This window comes from Pezoporus wallicus, unplaced genomic scaffold (assembly GCF_028554395.1).
Source record: "Pezoporus wallicus isolate ANWC-B61680 ecotype Strahan unplaced genomic scaffold, APGP_CSIRO_Pwel_v1 contig_5416, whole genome shotgun sequence".
NCBI classification, from domain to species: Eukaryota; Metazoa; Chordata; class Aves; order Psittaciformes; family Psittacidae; genus Pezoporus; species Pezoporus wallicus.
Genome location: NW_026642898.1, coordinates 181,835 through 200,138, shown reverse-complemented (window position 1 = coordinate 200,138; position 18,304 = coordinate 181,835). Strand labels below are relative to the sequence as shown.

Below are 18,304 nucleotides of genomic sequence, written 5' to 3'. Positions count from 1 at the left end.
TCCACAACTCGTTCAAGTTGTAAAGCAGGTATGCTTTTATTCAGCGCTGAGGCACATGGGGGATCCCTCCTCCAAAGGCATGCGCGCCTTTCCTTTGCCACTCAGTTCATTTACATTACATATAATGATTACCTAAAGGTGAGACTGCTTCACACCTAATACATATGCAAAACCTATTCCCGTCTAGGATTATAATTAGTTTTCTGGCATTCGTCCCATTGGTGCGCCTGCGCAGTGCCTCCCGGTGGTGGTCGTTAGGGGGTCGTGAGGATGAAGTTCCTCTTCATCACCGCGAGTAACCTCTTGCTTTCAGGCAGACTCAATGGGGTTTTGGCTCCTGTCCAAACCTCAGGTTCGGTACAAGCCGGTTTTATGTATCTTGAAGCAGCAACTTGTCGAGTTTGTAAATGTTGTTACTCTGGCTATCTTTTGTTCCTTTTCTTTCGGATCCTATTTAAACAAGAATGTCTTAAATGTTAAATTATGACTCTTACCTACTACAGTTCTGCCTGGCAGCTGTGACTCCTACAATTCTGCTTCACCATTCCAGCAACTTTGACTCCTACGGTTCTGCTTCACCAAGCACCAAGCACGACGACTGCTTACGGAGGCAGGCACAACGTTAACCCTTGATTCCCTGGCATCAGGCCCCTTCAAACCCATCTCTTCACCCTGGCAATAACACGCTGGTGGCGATGGAGGAGCTGCCAGAGCCAGAGGGGCTGTAAGATAAAGAGATGTATTAAACTCACCTGAGGAACAAACCCATTATAGACAGCCATTGGCACAGTTTAACGTGATTTAACACCCAACCACCGCGCTTTGCAGCTATGAAAACAAACAGATTTTATTTGGTTGGATTTTTATCCTTTGCTCAGGTTTGTAGAAACAAGGTATGAAAATGCATGGATTTCTTTCAAAAGACGACTCCTAATACGGATGGAGCACTGGAAAACCCAAGTCTGTCCTCCCAGGAACTGTTATTTACTGTAGTCCAAACTGCACATGCAGGGGTGATGCTGAACCACACCTGAGAACTGAACCCTGGCAACAGCTCCAAGGGGTTTTAGGTCTGGGGCCCTGACCTTGATGTGCTGTGAAACCGGAGCAAAACTGGAACAAAAAGCAAGGAAACCTGAAGGGTTTTGGAGGAATTCCGGAGCCGTTGCCCAGCATCGCCTCACGGATGGCGGCACCACCACTTCTGCCCCCCCCGCGCCCAAGATGGCCGCCTCCTCCTGCCCCGCCGCTTCCCTCACTCAAGATGGCCGCAGCAGGCCGGCGGCCCATGAGGTGAGGCCGTGGCGGCCATGTTGCTTTGGGGCAGCAGGGCCCGCACCATTCCGCGGCAGGGCGGGGGGGGTTACCCGTGGTTACCGGGGAGGAGCGCGGCTGAGGCGGGAGCGGGCAGCCCCGCCTGGCAGGGTAAGGCCGGGAGTGAGGGGATGGCGGGGCCGGGCAGCGGGGAGGCAGCCCCGGGAGGGCGCGGAGGGGGCCGGGGGCTGGTACCGGTACCGCCGTTGGGCCCGGCGGAAGGGGGACCACCGCGGTCCGGGAGCAGGGCGGGCCTCGGCGCCTCAGGAGCCGGTGTGCGGGGTAAGGGTTCAGCGGCCCGCCCGCGGCTGCTCCGAGCTCCGGTGTTTGGGGTCTGATTGCAGCCTGGAGAAGAGAAGGCTCCTGAAGGGGAGACCTGAGAGCAGCTCCAGTGCCTGAAGGGGCTGCAGGAAAGCTGGAGAGGGGCTTGGGACAAGGGATGGAGGGACAGGCCAAGGGGAATGGCTTGAACCTGCCTGAGGGGAGACTGAGCTGAGCTCTGAGGCAGAAGCTCTTCCCTGTGAGGGTGCTGAGGCGCTGGCACAGGGTGCCCAGAGAAGCTGTGGCTGCCCCATCCCTGGCAGTGTTCAAGGCCAGGTTGGACACAGGGGCTTGGAGCAAGCTGCTCCAGTGGAAGGGGTCCCTGCCCGTGGCGGGGGTCGGAGCTGGAGGAGCTTTAAGGTCCCTTCCAACCCAAACCATTCTGTGACTTGTGATTTCCTGCAAAGGCCCAGGGTGACCCGTGCACATAAACGTGTTGTCTGCACAAAGGAAGCAGCAAAACCAGGAGATCATCACACCTGTATTGTGCTGGTGGTGTAAAGAGTAACATGCTGTGGTATCTTTCTGCTGGGATTATATTAGTGCTGTCCCACCTGGGAAGTGTGGTTAGCCTCGATTAGCTCACATGAGTAGTTATAGTCGTGTCTCAAAGGCACCATACTGGTTTTAGAAAGGCAGAAACCAAAGTTCTCTGTTTAGAAACAAACAGTAACCATTCAGCCCTAAATGGCTCCTGCAGGAGTTTGCCCAGTGATGTGCAGGAGGGTTGGGATGCAATTCCTCGGTTTATCCAGCACGAACAAACAGGCCAGAAGGTGCAGCAGGAGAGGTGCTGCTGTTAGTTCCCTCAGCGTGCTGACGTACCAAACTGGGGGTCTGCCTCATGTGGGGACTTAGGTGAATAGGCTTAATCTTAGAATCATAGAATCCTAGAACAGTTAGGTTTGGAAAGGACCTTAAGATCATCCAGTTCCAGCCCCAGCCATGGGCAGGGACACCTCACACTAAACTGTCACCCAAAGCTCTGTCCAACCTGGTCTTGAACACTGCCAGGGATGGAGCATTCACAACCTCCCTGGGCAACCCATTCCAGTGCCTCACCACCCTCACAGGAAAGAATTTCCTCCTTAGATCCAATCTAAACTTCCTCTGTTTCAGTTTTAACCCGTTACCCCTTGTCCTGTCACTACAGTCCCTCATGAAGAGTCCCTCCACAGCATCCCTCTAGGCCCCCTTCACATACTGGAAGCTGCTCTGAGGTCTCCATGCAGCTTCTCTTCTCCAGGCTGAACAGACCCAACTGTCTCCATACAGGAGGTGCTGCAGTCCCTGAGCATCCTCGTGGCCTCCTCTGGACTTGTTCCAACAGTTCCATGTCCTTTTTATGTTGAGGACCCCAGAACTGCACACAATGCTCCAGGTGAGGTCTCACCAGAGCAGAGCAGAGGGGCAGGATCACCTCCATGACCTGCTGGTCACGCTCCTTTGGATGCAGCCCAGGATACGGTTGCTTTCTGGGCTGCAAGTGCACACTGAAGCCGGCTCATGTTCATTTTCTCATCAACCAACACCCCCAAGTCCTTCTCCTTGGGCTGCTCTCAATCTCTTCTCTGCCCAACCTGTAGCTGTGCCTGGGATTGCTCCGACCCAGGTACATTTTCCCAATGATTAGTACAGTTGAGTAACTTATGTTGTCATAATACTCTTTTTCACCTATATTAGCTTCTTATCTTCCTGCTCCCAGTGTGTTTTTATCATCACAACCAGTCTTTAAGACAGGCAAACATTTCCTGACTGTACAGGAAAAGAAACAAAGCACAAATGGGAGAACATAGAACAGGAAAGGCTCGTTTAGATTGGATATAAGGAAGAAGTTCTTTACTGTGAGGGTGGTGAGGCACTGGAATGGGTTGCCCGGGGAGGTTGTGAATGCTCCATCCCTGGCAGTGTTCAAAGCCAGGTTGGACAGAGCCTTGGGTACCATGGTTTAGTGTGAGGTGTCCCTGCCCATGGCAGGGGGGTTGGAACTGGATGATCTTAGGGTCCTTTCCAGCCCTAACGATTCTATGATTCTGCGATTTGAGGACTGAGGGGAGGTCTTGCCATGAGTCATATTGCCCTTTGCTTAGGGCAGCTTGTGTGCTCGTGGATGTTTGTGTGATCTTGAGTATCCCCTCTTGAGGGGTTTGTTGTATTGGTCAGGATTTGGGTGTTGGGCTGCTGTTACTCTCTACCCATGTTAGTCTTGTTTTGCCAAGCTACTTTTGCCCGGCTGTTGCCAGCTATGGAGGAGCAGTTACATGTCCTTACACTGTAGCAGCACTTCAGAGGGATATTTGGGCAGTTCCTGCAGAGGATAAAGATGATCAGGTAAAAGCATATCAGGGCTCTTGGGTTTGGGTTTGGGTTTTTTTCCTAACACCATTGATACTTTGGGGGTTCTCATTTTGTTTGCAGGATCAGGGCCCTTTGTTGTACACATGCATGCAGCTATTGAGAGTTTAAAGGAACCCTTACTGGGAAAATAAGTAAGATTTTCCTCCTCACTTCCCTGAAACTGAAGATCCAATTCAGAGGGCTTGGAGGAAACCAAGCAACCGGGGCTTGTGTACATGCTGCAAAAGCAGGGTGTGTTTGTGTGCAGTAACAGGAGAAGTGTGCAGTGTGATTGATTGATTGATTGGGATTTTCCTCCGTGATATTTGGGGGTATAAATCATTGTACCTTCAAAGGGCTCTCCAGTATCACACCAGGTGAGGCTCTGGCCCATAGAAACTGCACAGTAGATGTGAACAGTGAACATCCAAGGAGCAAGGATGGCTTAGAAACATGCACAATAAATAGAATCTTCAGAAATATTTACTTTGTAACTATTGGATTTAAATATTTAGAATGTTTTATTTATTTATAGAATCCCAGCCTGGTTCGGGTTGGAAGGGACCTTAAAGCTCCTCCAGCTCCAAGCCCTGCCACGGGCAGGGGCCCCTTCCACTGGAGCAGCTTGCTCCAAGCCCCTGTGTCCAGCCTGGCCTTGAACACTGCCAGTGATGGGGCAGCCACAGCTTCTCTGGGCAGCAAAACCTGACCTTTTAACCTAAACATTCAGGAATAATTACTTTTTCATTTAAATACCTAGAAATATTTCCTCCTTTATTTAATCTAAATATGTGGGAATATTTACTCTTATTTAATCCAAGTACTTAGGAATATTTACTTTTTAATACAAATATTTAGGTATTTGCTTTATTTAAATCTTGAGAGTTACTCACTTTTTTACCTATTTAATCGGAATATTTAGAAACATTTACCACACGTCTTCATTTGCTGTGTTAAATCATCCTAAACTGGGGAGCTGCTGTTGCCCGTGTCATTGCATCATTAACAAAACGAAAAGCACTACTGCACAGAGCAAATGGAAGTCTCTTTCTGGAGGCTGGAAACCCCTGTTAGGCTTTGGTTTTAAAGCAGTTGTACTTACAAAGTGGCTGCCCACAAAGTGTTCAAGTGGCAGTGTTCAAGGCCAGGTTGGACACAGGGGCTTGGAGCAAGCTGCTCCAGTGGAAGGGGTCCCTGGCCAAGGCAGGGGTTGGAACTGGATGAGTTTTAAAGTCCTTTCCAATGCAAACCAGGCTGGGATTCTATGATTCTATTCCAGTGTCTTTATCAAGAGCTGTAACTGAATTGAAATACACTTTGGCTTTTGCAGTAGGGTTTTTTGAGGGTTAATGATGTTTTCTGTAAATGTTGGATACATGCAAATTCTTTAAAGTATTTATTCCCTTTTTCCAGGCAAATGGAAAGTATTTATTCCCTTTTTCCAGACCATGCAGTATGTGGAAAAAAACGTTTTCATTTGATGCCTCCCATTGAAGCAGCTTCAGGGTGCAGCAGGATGGGTGTCTCTGGTGCTGTTAACCTCCAAGCAGCTCCCTTTTGCTTCCTAAGCAGTAGTGACCTGCAGGGAGCAGCGGGATCTCCCTCCCAGTGCTCTGTGAGACCTGCTGTTTCCTGAAAGCAGCTCCGAGGGGGTTCCTGAGGGTGGGAGAGAACAGCGGAGGGGTTGTGGAGCAGCTCAGTGCTCTTCTCCTGCTGCACTGCACCTTCATGGACGCCCTACAGCACCACTGGGAGCTTGTCCTGCAGGGGTAAGGGGGGTTTGAAGTGGAGCAGGAGGGAGAGGTGCTGATCATCCTGGGGTTTGGGCTGGCCAGAACATGGCAAGGTGGGAGATGAGTGCAGCTCTGGGAATACTTGGTGTACAGATGGAGTTTGGGCTGAGAGCCAGGATTACGGACACAGGGGTGTCAGTGGAAGCACAGAATTAAACCTTACGCTGTTGATGATGTTAGTGTTATTTTTCCTGTCAGTTACTGGTGGTTATTTCAAGCCAACATCAACCTTTAATTAGAACAAAATATGTCCTTTAATTCAATAACTGGATGATTTACTGTGACATTTGTCACCCGCATTCCCATTGCTGCAGATGGGAATTCCTCAGGGATCTTCTCTTGTCATTAGGTGTTAATGAAGTGCAAAGAGTAAGGACTGAAATAGCTTTCCTGTTTCACTGGGCTGCCTCCTTACTCCCAGGGGGAAAGCCAAACACTTGGAAGTCTATTAGCTGGGCTTTCTGGGGGGGAATAATAATCTTACACAGTGTTTGACTCAACCTCATGAAACTGTAAAACATGGGAAAACAAACTGTATTCCGCTAAAGCTCAGTTTCCTCTCCAAATGGGAACAAGCAGCACAGTCTCATTGCTCCTGAAGAAAAAGAACCAGTGAGACTTGATTGATTTGTGGCATTTTTCATTGGCAAGACATTGCAGTCTGATTTAATCTAGAACCAGCTGAACTAAAGAGGTGATGTTGGAACCTACTGCTCCCTTTGGCTTAGTATCAGATACTCACTTCAGCAGAGCTCACAGGGGAGTGTGTATCAGGTATTTATCACAGATGGGGATCTTAAAGAGGAGCAGGAGGAAATTAGCACGTGCTGTGCTCATTGATTTCTTTAAGCACTGCTAGTGGGTGAGCAGCTCAGCCCAGGGTCAGGCCTGCACAGGGATGAGGAAGGATATCCTGTTGGAAGCCATTAAGCAGGACAAGCTGGGGACAGATAAGTGGAAGCTGTTGTGAATTTGTGGGATGGATATAGGTGTTAAACTCCAGATCTGTGCTTCTTCCTGCTGCCTGCAAGCATGCTGTAGGAGCTGATGGGGTTACGTCTCTGTGTAAGGTGGTGGTTGTTGGTAAGGAGTAGCCAGATACTGAGCTGGGAGCTATGCAGGCCAGAACTGGTAAGGCAGAGACCATGGGTTACTGTGTGGTTGTAGGGATCTGGCTGTGCTGTTTTGCACATCCCCTCCTCAGTTTCTAGCTTCTGTGGGATGTTTCAAACCTGTTTTGTGTTTACTTTTCCCAGCTGTTATTCCTGTAGTAATACTTTGGTTTTCCTTGAGTAAACACCTCTGACTTCTGTGGCAGTGAGGAGTGCAGAGTACAGAGCAAGGAGGTTCTACACCTTGCAAGGGGGGAAGCCTGATAGCCCACACAGGCCTGTTGATTGGTGTGGCACCTCTCACAGGAGTGCATCGGGTGCACAGGATCAACCCCCAAATTAAGTACAAATACTGGGGGTTCTGCATCACTCAAACTTGCATATTTTTTATGCAGTAAAATGTGTGTTTCCTGGGAGTGCAGCTCTGCTCACTCCAGTGGCGCTTAATAGGGTCAGAGGAAAATCAGTTTAAACCTTTAAATGCAGCTTTTAAACCATCCTTTGGGGTGTCACAAGCATTGAATGACTCCATTAGAAGATGATTATCCTCCTGGTGCTTGCTGCAATAGCTTGTAACAGGAAGAGGATTCTCAAAGCTGTCTCTTAGGCTTGCTATTGAAACCTCTTCACTCCAGGCTATGTATTGTATTCACTTCCTGGTACTTTATGTTGAAGATGCATTTGTCTTTTTAATCAGACAGTTTCTATCTGCCAGGAATGTATTTAATAGAATGTCAAACATAATTTAGATCAGAAGTGGAAGTAGAATTGGGTGTTGTTTTCTGCCAACCATTATTGCAGTGAGGGAAGCACAGCGAGCCAAGCTTAGACAGAGCCTTGAAGCAATAACAACCTGATTCCTCTGTTTGTCTTGGCCTGATGTTCTTCCCCGGGTTACAAAGCTGCTGTAAGCATGTGCTAGCAATAGGCATTTAAAAACTAGGTTAGATCAGGAGAAACAGCTTAGAGGATTGGAGCAGAGCATCTGAAGGCCTATGGCAAAGGTAAAGGAGACTTCATGTGCCAGCATTGCAGATGTCGTGTGCAGGTTGAGACAGGGGAGCCACTGAGTTCTCAGGTATTGGATTTACTGTCAGAATTGCTGGTGTCTGCCTCTGGAGCTGGTGGGGAAAGACATATGGTTCTTTCTGAAAGCGTCAGAAAACTTCTAACCCCTCTGTCGACTGAGAAGGAGCAGTTCTGGAATATTGTCCAAAGAAACCGCTATTACCTCCTCAAAAATAGCATAGCTATTTCTAGCTCTGGTTTGTCCCTGGGCATTATTTAAGTGGCCAAATGCAATAGAAGTTTGCCAACTGGCGTTATTAACCCCCAGGTCTGATTGTGAACGTGGGGAATTAGAGCAGAGACAGAATTGAACCCGATCCAAAGATTTCTTCCCCTGCTTTGGCCCGAGGGGCTGCCTGGCGCAGGAGTGGAGCCTGATGTGGCTGTGAAAACATGGCTCTGTTTCAACACCAGCCTGGAACCCATCACAAGGGAAGCAACTTGCTACGCTTCAGTTACCCTGCGCTGCAAGAAGGGTGGGGAAAGATCCTTGTTTCCATTCTAAACTGTTGTGACTGCTACTGTTGAAAAGTGCCTGGTGAAGAATGGTTTAGTATTAAGCTGAGTCAATCACGTTGCTTGTATTTCATTACTGGGCTACAGAATATTCCCTCTGAAGGGTTATCCTGGAGTGCAGATCTCAGTCTGTGCCTGTAATAATCCACGTGTGTTTGCTGATGATGGTTGCGTTGATAGAAGTAACCTTGAGGTCTTTACCATGTCTCCTAAGTGAGGAATTAGGACATGGAGCTCCACTGAGCTTTTCTGAAGTGCATGATCACAGAATCAGAGGGGTTTGGGTTGAAGGGACCTTAAAGCTCATCCAGCTCCAAGCCCCTGTCACAGACAGGGGCATGATGTTATTGTATGTCAGTGCTCATGAAAGAGGAGCCTGAGCATTCAAACCTTGTCTGTTCTTCCTGGCAGGATGGAGAAGAAGAAAATTCGAATGAAATCCAAAGTTGCTGCTCCCAACCTCCTGCGGGCTCTGCACTCCCTGTACCAGTTCGGTCACCTCTGTGATGTGACGGTTCACACACAGCACCTGGGAATTCAGGAGGAGTTCCTGGTGCACAAAGCTGTCCTGGCAGCTTCCAGCAACTATTTCAAGGGGCTTTTCCTGCACGATGAGATGCTGGACACCAAGAACTGCACGGTGACTCTGCAGGACATTTACACGGAGGAGTTCACCTCCTTCCTGGAGTTCATTTACACTGCAGAAGTGGAGATTGAGGCAGAAAAGCTGCACCGGATGAAAGAAATAGCCGAAAGACTCGAATGCAAGGATTTGCTTGACATTTGTGAGGAGGTGAAGGCAGAGGGCAGGAAGGGCTTGGATCTGAGCCTGCACCTTAAAGGTCAGCTGTGCACAGAGAGTGGGGGGCCGCAGTGGCCGCGCATCCAGCTGGAGGAGAGCCACAAGCTGAGTAACTCTTCCCAAGTCGTGGCAATACCTGTGCAGAGGAAACTGTGGGATAGGCAGAAGCATAAAAAGCTGCTGGCTGGGTATGAACTCATTGAAGGGCAACCAGCGAGCCTGGAGCAAGCGGACATGGCTTTTCCAGGCCCAAAACCCAGGGTGGCAAAGCTACCAAGGTGTAACCAGGCAGGACCCAGAAGCAGACTCAGCGTGGATGTCGTTAGTCTGCAAAACAAGAGCAGTCGTTCCCTCCTGAGCCAGGCTGAGTCAGAGGAAGCCTGTGTCGTCATGAAGAACACTCTGTCTGAGCAGTGGGAGGAGGAGAACAGTTTCATTTCCAAATTTGCCACTAAAGCAGGGCGGAGGAAACCCCTGCGGCGTGTGGCGAAGGCACTGCCGCAGATGGCGTGTGAGCAGTGCAACGAGTCGCTCCGTGTCACCGAGCAGCGCCAGTCACACGTGGCCCTCAGACACAACCCAAACCCAGCCATCAAGTACAGCTGCAGTAGGTGTAAGCAGCTCTTCCCCACTCCCCAGAGCCTCCAGCAGCACCACATCACTATTCATGGCTGCGAGCAGGGCTTCTCCTGCGTCTTCTGTGACAAGAGGTTTAAGCGCCAGAAGGCCACAAGCGACCACGTGCACAGGGTGCCCAGGCAGCAGCAGCATGCCCAGGCCTGCCCGTGCTGTGACAAGGTTGTCAGCTCCAAGTGTGCCCTGAGAGTCCACATGCGAACACACACCGGGAAGAAGCCCTACAAGTGTGAGCGCTGCCCTGCCAGCTTTGCTCACAGGTCTGCTTACAGTGCTCATGTAAGGTACAGCATTCCCTGCGTGTGTGTGTGTGTGTGTGCAGGTAGGAATGGGTGTTTTCCCCCTGAGCAACAGGGTAACAGCGTTCCCAAAGTCCTCCCTGGTTTAGTTCCAGACTTCCTTGGATCTGATCAGAAGTGTGTTGAAATTGGGACAGATTTTTTCCCATTGACCTCATCCAGGACTCAGTCTGGGGTACTGAATTGAGGTCCCCCAGACTGGGAATTTAGGGGAATGTTTCCTGTTGAATCAAAGGGGACTTGTGCAATCAGAACTTGGGGGTGATTGTGGACACTTCAGATGTGGGTTTTTAAACGGGAGCCTGAAAAGAATGATCATCTGTTTAAAATGCACAAGAAAAATCCCCATTTCACAGAATCATGGAATGGTTTGGGTTGAAGGGGCCTTAAAGCTCCTCCAGCTCCAAGCCCTGCGACAGGCAGGGACCCCTTCCACTAGAGCAGCTTGCTCCAAGCCCCTGTGTCCAACCTGGCCTTGAACACTGCCAGGGGTGGGGCAGCCACAGCTTCTCTGGGCACCCTGTGCCAGCGCCTCAGCACCCTCACAGGGAAGAGCTTCTGCCTAAGAGCTCAGCTCAGTCTCCCCTCGGGCAGGTTCAAGCCATTCCCCTTGGCCTGTCCCTACATCCCTTGTCCCAAGCCCCTCTCCAGCTTTCCTGCAGCCCCTTCAGGCACTGGAGCTGCTCTCAGGTCTCCCCTTCAGGAGTCTTCTCTTCTCCAGGCTGCCCCAGCCCAGCTCTCTCAGCCTGGCTCCAGAGCAGAGGTGTGTTTATTTCATAAATGTCAGGGCACTGTGGTGCTTTTTAGTGCAGTTTTCGTGGGCCCCACGCCCTTTGTGCCATTTTGCTGGGTGGTCTGAGCTTCCAGACAGGCTTACTGAGCACTGCCTGACTGAAAACAAGATGTTGGAATTGCACAGTAGTTTCCACAATTGCAGAAAGCCACTGTACATGTCAAAGAGCTCCATACCCCATAGCCTGCCTGTGGGGGACCGGAGGTAGCTGGAGCTCAGCTTCCCTTTGAAATATGTCAAAGTCAGTCCAGTAGCAGGGAAAACATTCCAGATGGGTTGTGAGTGCAGTGATACAGCTTCTTCTGCTCACTGAGTAGCAATAAGCAAACTGTTTGGCTTACAAGGGATTCTGTTTTGTTCCTTCACAGTGGTGTTAAAGCAACTTAAACAGGGAAGTTCAGGTTGGATATAAGGCAGAAGCTCTTCCCTGTGAGGGTGCTGAGGCGGGTACCCAGAGGTACCCAGGGTACCCAGAGAAGCTGTGGCTGCCCCATCCCTGGCAGTGTTCAAGGCCAGGTTCAACAGGGCTTGGACAGCATGGTCTAGTATGAGGTACCCTTGCCCATGGCAGCGGGTTGGAACTGGGTGATCTTAAGGTTCTTTCGAACCCAAACCAGTCCGGGGTTCTATGAACTGAGATATTTTAATTCTCTTTGATTCCCTGCTCCAACTCTGCCCAAAGTTTCCCTGTTTGTTTGGCTCTCCACACGTGCTGTAATATCTCAAATGGTTTGAAGAACAATGAAAAGGAAACGACTCTTCCTCCAAGGCAAACATGTCTGAGCTGAAACAATGAAACTCACTGAAGTTGTGCTCTGTGGTTTGTTTGTCTTGCAGGAAAACCCACGAGGCTGGGCAGCAGAGGCAGCTTGTGCCTGTCTATTGGATGGTGGTGCCACCTGAGCATCAGCCAGACCCTGCGAGCTGTGACAGAGGTCCTGACAGAGAGACGTGGGCTGGGACGTCAGAGCGTGAATGGCTGAGGCATGAAGAGACCACGAGTTGTGAGGAAGAACCTGGGGGTTCATCTGCTGCTGGAGCAGACTGTAGCAGTGAGCAAGAGCAGAAGCAGAAGCGTGAGGAAGGTGAAGCAAGGTGTGAAGACGTGGGTGAAGATGAAGGCGAAATGAGTGTGAAGGGCGAAGAGGTGGCAGATGATGATGCGGGGTACTCGGAAGCTGATGATAGCAGAGACAACGAGGTCTGTGCTGAGGAGGACGCTGAGGAGGATGAATACCCCAATGAGAAGGATCATGAGGAGCATGCATCAGATGAAGAGTTTAAGGTAAAGAAGGTAAATAAAAGCAGGATGCAGAAGAAATCCGCTTATGTGATCCGGTGTGAGAAGTGCAAGGAGCAGTTTGTATCCCGGAAGAAGTACGTGGATCACTGCAGAGATGTCCACCAGTGCCTGCCAGGTAAGGTGTACCAGTGTGACATCTGCAGCAAGTCCTTTGCCAGCTACAACAGCTGGAAGGAGCACCGGGCCTGCGTCCACACTGAGGAGAGGCAGTTTGCCTGCAGCCTCTGCAACGCGACTTTCAAAAGGAAGCGGGATGTGAGGACCCATTCCATGCGGAAGCACGAAGGCAGAGTCAAGCGCCCGCTCTGCTCTGTCTGTGGGAAGATCCTGAGCTCCAGGACAGCCCTTGTGTTCCACATGCGGACACACACGGGAGAAAAACCTTATGAATGTGGCATTTGTCACTCCAGATTCACTCAGCCGTCGCAGCTGAAGATCCACACCAGGTCAGCCTGCAGCACCCCTGCTCCTGTTCCTGCTTCCTGCATGCTTCATCTCTTCCTCCTCTGACGTCCCAGTTCCAACTCATTCTCGTCACATTTTGTCCTATAGGATCTGTGATTAATTCTCTTACATAAAGGCAGTGTCAGCATCTGGCCATTGCATCACTTTGGGCAGGGGTTTGGGAATGGATGCCCCTGGCAAACTGGTGAGCAAAAGGCAGTCATTGGAGTCAGCCTTCACAACGAGATGATGGCCTGCAGTGATTAGAAGTAACACAGAGTGAGTCAGGGACCTCAGGGATCCCAGTGCTGAGCTCTGCTCCCTCTGTGTGACACCGAGCAAGTCACTTAGTGTGGGATTTCACTTGTGGTGTGCAGTACAGAAGCTGGTCTTCCCATCTGGACTCCCTCTGTAGTCATTAGGCTGGATGAATTGCTCTCTGGTGGTGTTTCTGTTCACTGTGTCCTCTCCCAAGAGGGGGTGAATCATCCCATAGAACTCCCAAACATTTTCCAAGTGGGGAGCACAGTTTAGAAGAGGAGGTTAAATGTTGGAGGGCTCAGCTAGGGGAGGGAAATCCTGTTACTGGAGACTGGCCCCATGCAGTGGGATCTGCAGCTTGCTTCTGTCTCCTAAGGGGTTTAAAAAGTGGTGATTCAGGACCAGCAGGACATAGAATCATGGAATGGTTTGGGTTGAAGGGATCTTAAAGCTCCTCCAATTCCAATCCCCTGCCACGGGCAGGGACCCCTTCCACTAGAGCAGCTTGCTCCAAGCCCCTGTGTCCAACCTGCCCTTGAACACTGCCAGGGATGGGGCAGCCACAGCTTCTCTGGGCACCCTGTGCCAGCGCCTCAGCACCCTCCCAGGGAAGAGCTTCTGCCTAAGAGCTCAGCTCAGTCTCCCCTCTGGCAGGTTCAAGCCATTCCCCTTGGCCTGTCCCTACAAGCCCTTGTCCAAAGCCCCTCTCCAGGTTTCTTGTAGGCATCTGAAATGTTTGGCTAATCTGTCAGCTGGAGCACAGCAGAGATGTGCCACATGTAAGACACAGTGTGACTGCAACAGAACAGTCACCCTTGAGGTTTGTGTTGGATAGCTGCTGTCTCAATTAGCAGCGTTTTGCCTGACAGCTCCAAATGAGTTGTGATTTTGCACATCCTGCTGTTTGGCTTGGAATAAGGGGACTCAGCACAGTGTTAGACCAAAACGTAGGCTCAGACTTTCTCTGATTTGAGCTGGTTTAAAGTCAGGCATGCGGCATGTGTGCAGGAACACTGTTTGCCTGACTTTCCTTGGTGCCTTTTGCCTAAAAAATGGGAGTATCCTGCCAGTTAGAGTTTGCAGCCTGGAGGGCATGATGCTGCAGCATCACAGGAGCCAAGAACATGGCCCACAGTCTCGCAAGGGATCTGCGGCTGGCGTTGTGCTGGGGACAGTCTGGAAGTGCATTCAGTCTCTTGCACAGCAGCAGCTTGTCATCCCTGCTTCCTCCCTTCTGATGCCAGTTCTGTGAGGTGTAACCTGTGGGAGAGGTGGGTTTGTAGTGCCTGAGTGAGGAAAGGGTGAAACTGAAGTGGGAGTTTTAGTGCTTTATTATAGCACCTCTCCTTGTTTTAAACATTCTGTCTCCTGAGTGAGCAGATTGTGCTTTTTTCCACTGCATTGAAAAAATGAAGTGTGCAGAATACAATTTCAGATAGAGTATTTAAAGAATACGTTACAAGAGCTAATTTGTTGTCCCTTGTGTCTCTCTTCGTGTAGGTCCCATACAGGGGAAAAGCCATATATCTGTGAGGACTGTGGGGCTTGCTTTGCTGACAAAGGGAAACTCACTGGCCACAAAAGGACCCACACAGGTAGGTGATAAATACATCTGTTCCTTCCATCTCTTTTCTCCCGTCACCTCCCTTTATGCCGCTGGAAATCACTGGTAGGGTTTTGAAGAAGGACCTAGGGATAGAAAGCCATTTAAAACCCAGCTCTGAAGCACTAACCTCAGCTGCAGGAATTCAGAATGTCTTTTCCTCGTGCCTCAGGAGAGCGCCTCTTCAAATGTGACGTGTGTGGAAAACATTTTGCCACCAACGAATACCTGAAGTGCCATAAAAGATGCCACCTGGGAGCCAAACCCTACAAGTGTGGGGTGTGTGGGAAGACATTTGGGCTGAGGGCCTCCCTGGCCCAGCACAGTAACGTCCATGCAGGTAATGAAGCAAATGGTTCAGGGATGGAAAAGTAAATGGCACTGGGAGCTTGGGTCTTCCCAGTTTGGATGGTGACATTTTATTCCACAACTGCTTTTATATCATACATGTATAATAAAATTAACCAGGACCTTCAAGCTCACCCCGTCCAACCATTCCCAACACTGTCAAGGCCACCACTAACCCATGACACTGAGGCCTCGTCTCCATGGGGTGTGAACCCTTGCAGGGACGGTGCCTGCAGCCCTGCCCTGGGCAGCCTGTTCCAATGCCTGAGCACCCCCTGGGGCAGGAATTGTTCCTCAGCTCCATCTAAACCTGCCCTGGGGCAGCTTGAGGCCGTTTCCTCTTGTCCCATCCCTTGTTCCTTGGGAGCAGAGCCCAGCCCCTCCTGGCTCCATCCTCCTGTCAGGCACTTGTAGGGAGCCATCAGGTCCCCCCTGAGCCTTCTCTTCTCCACACTGAACCCCCCAGGTCCCTCAGCCCTTCCCCATCACACTTGTGCTTGTATGGATGATGCTTGTCAAGAGGCCTGGTTTGTGCTGAGGAAGGATGGAACAGGGAGCAGCTGGAATTCCTGCTGTTGCCCGTGTAAGATGGGGAGAGCTGTTCTCATGCTTTCCACTGATCACAGCCTCATTTCCATCCGCACCATTGAATCCGTATTGATCATTTAGAAGCTCTTCGTGCTTTTTATCCGTTGAAATCCGGAGGAGCTGCCTCCTAACGCCGCTCTTCCCTTGTTCCAGAGACGCGCCCCTATTTCTGCGAGCAGTGCGGGAAGGCGTTCACCCAGCAGGGCGCGCTGCGCCGCCACCAGCGCATTCACACCGGTGAGAAGCCCTACAAGTGCCGAGCCTGCGAGAGGACCTTCACGGACATGTCCACCCTGCGCAGACACGTCTCGGTACGCGGCCCTCGGCGCCTCTGTGGCGGGCAGGCTGCTGTCGTGATGCTTAACTACCGGGAGAAGGGTTTTGCCTTAAGGAGGGATCATAGAATCATGGAATGGTTTGGGTTGAAGGGGCCTTAAAGCTCCTCCAGCTCCAACCCCTGCCAGGGGCAATGACCCCTTCCACTAGAGCAGCTTGCTCCAAGCCCCTGTGTCCAACCTGGCCTTGAACACTGCCAGGGATGGGGCAGCCACAGCTTCTCTGGGCACCCTGTGCCAGCACCTCAGCACCCTCACAGGGAAGAGCTTCTGCCTTATCTCCAACCTGAACTTCCCCTGTTTCAGTTTGAACCCATCACCCCTTGTCCTATCACTACAGTCCCTGGTTTCATCACACTGGTGATGAAATTTGGGGTTGAGGAATTGATTGACCATCTTTTTAAAATATAGAGAGCTTTAAAAAAACAGCTTTTAAAGCTGCATTTCTGAATGTGCAGTTTTCCTCCGTGAGCAGCACAGCAGCTCCCACTGCTGGCTGTCAAACCACTCGTCTCCCAAGTACTTGTAATGTCTTCCTAAGGCGAATCCAGCCTAGAAAACCTCTGAGGAAGGATTCGTTCCTTAAAAGGGTGGAATCTTCCTGGTGGAATCACAGAGAAGCTGTGGCTGCCCCATCCCTGGCAGTGTTCAAAGCCAGGTTGGACACAGGGGCTTGGAGCAAGCTGCTCTAGTGGAAGGGGTCCCTGCCCGTGGCAGGGCTTGGAGCTGGAGGAGCTTTAAGATCCCTTCAACCCAAAACCATTCCATGATTCAGAGCTCAGCTTTTCATTCAAGCACAGTGTTAAACCCAGCACCATTCGATGATTTTGCACTGGATGAAATGTTTTGTTATTAAACTCACTGTCATTAATTGTTCCCCTTTTATTTCCCTAGGTTCATGACCGCAGTGCTCACTGGAGAAGCTTCTTGATAGATCTTACGACCAAAAAAGACCACAACTGGTCCAAAATAGAGCCGTTCTCGGGGGCCTTTGTGGGTGAGGCCTGCGCTCCGGAGGTCTGGTCAGTTGACCAAGATAAACTCTATAAACCAGAGAGCGCTGCTCTTCAGCAGAGGGACCCGGTGCCGCCGGGTGTTGGTGACACAGAGGACACCGCTCCCGCCCTTTCATGTTTATAACGGAATTTACCCTCTTTAGCACTAAATGACCTCAAAAGCTTGCTGCCGTGGCCGCATGGGCTCTGCAGCCCTGTGTGGGGGAGCTGGCAGAGGAGCGGGCCCTAATTCCCGTTAGAAGAGTTGGGTTTGGGTCTGTACGGAGTTATGGGTTTTAACCAAGGCTGGGACAGTGCCAATGCCCTGGGCGCCGTCGCTGTACACATCTGCCTTTTTTATGTGAATAAAGACGCGCTCATCGCGCCCCCCTTCCGTGACTCATTCATGGCCGTGGCTTTGAGCAGAAAACTCCTTCATTTGGGACGGTGGAGCCCCAAAACCGGAGGTTCCGCAGGGCCGCCGTTAGGCCGCGTAGCCTAGCAACGCCCGTCGCGCAGCTTTGACGTCACTTCCTGCGCGTCGCCAACGGCCGTTGTCAGGGCGGGGGCACCCGCGTCAGCGCTTCCGGCCGCCGCCTGCAGCCTGAGCCCTGAGGAGCGGCACGGCACGGCCCGGCCCGGCCCGGTGAGTGCAGGGGGTCCGGGGGCTGCGGGCCGGACCCGGTGAGAGTGGGCCCAGGGGTTCCTTCCGCGCCCGGCTGCAGCCGGTCCTCACCCGGGAGCTGTGGCGGCTTCGTCCCGGTCCCCCATGCGGAGGCCTTTCCGCCTCCGGTGCCCGCTGTGATCCCCTGCCCGCCCGCCCCGCCGCCGGTCCGGCCTGGGGACGTAGCGGGGCTGGCTCCCGACGTTCCCGTGAGCTGCGGGGCCCTTTCTGAAGGGGAAGGGAAGCGGGCCCGGGGGATCCGCCTCAGCGGCGGGTCTGCAGGTACCGCCCGGCCCCGTTACCCGTCACCCGTCCCAGGGCTCCTGCGCGCTCTTTCGGCCGGGGAGGCGTGATGGTGGGGTTGCTTCGGGCTGTGGCAAGTAGGGGAGGCCGAGGAAGAAGCTTGCTGAGGAGGAGGAGGAGGGAGCGAGCTGTGGGGATCCATGTGGTAATTCCCCTTCCTCCCGTGCAGCAGCCTCTTGGTCTGGGGTCAGGGTCCTCATGGGGTGTTCTAGCCTGTCATCGAACAGTCACACCGGGTGTTCGCTGCAGCACGCTGTCCTTCGCAGGCTGAACTGCTCCTTCTGCTGCTGACCAGTGGTTGTGGTGCTGTTAGTGTAGCCTCAGTGGCTGGAGTGACCCTAAATGAGGCAGGTCAGTGCCTGGCAGTGATGTCTCTTCACAGACTGCAGGATTGCTGGTGCAGGAGAAGGGACAAGCTTGGAGGTCCACCATCTGTTAACTCTAGCTGGCTCTTTTTCTCTCTTTTCAG

The 18,304-nt window shown here is 51.6% G+C and overlaps 1 protein-coding gene across 2 annotated transcripts; it reads left to right on the top strand.

Annotated features, from left to right (window-relative positions):
* Positions 1 to 1,297: 1,297 nt before the first annotated feature.
* LOC130611905 (GDNF-inducible zinc finger protein 1-like) lies at positions 1,298 to 17,013 on the top strand. Of its 2 annotated transcripts, none has more exons than XM_057433145.1 (7): positions 1,298 to 1,425; positions 8,873 to 10,183; positions 11,829 to 12,740; positions 14,500 to 14,594; positions 14,775 to 14,942; positions 15,692 to 15,849; positions 16,768 to 17,013. In XM_057433145.1, exons 2-7 carry the CDS (start codon positions 8,874 to 8,876, stop codon positions 17,011 to 17,013), a joined length of 2,889 nt encoding a protein of 962 aa, XP_057289128.1. In that variant the 5' UTR covers positions 1,298 to 1,425; position 8,873. The 2 variants fall into 2 exon arrangements, with proteins under 2 accessions (XP_057289128.1, XP_057289127.1); XM_057433144.1 differs by having other exon boundaries at positions 8,873 to 10,213.
* The last annotated feature ends 1,291 nt before the right edge of the window (positions 17,014 to 18,304 follow it).

Bases quoted from the DNA above. Each gene is read 5' to 3' on its own strand.
- LOC130611905 (XM_057433144.1), top strand. From the start codon at position 8,874: ATGGAGAAGAAGAAAATTCGAATGAAATCCAAAGTTGCTGCTCCCAAC. The intron at 10,214-11,828 runs GTGTGCAGGTAG...TTTGTCTTGCAG, and splicing joins CCCTGCGTGTGTGTGTGTGT to GAAAACCCACGAGGCTGGGC. The intron at 12,741-14,499 runs GTCAGCCTGCAG...CTCTTCGTGTAG, and splicing joins CAGCTGAAGATCCACACCAG to GTCCCATACAGGGGAAAAGC.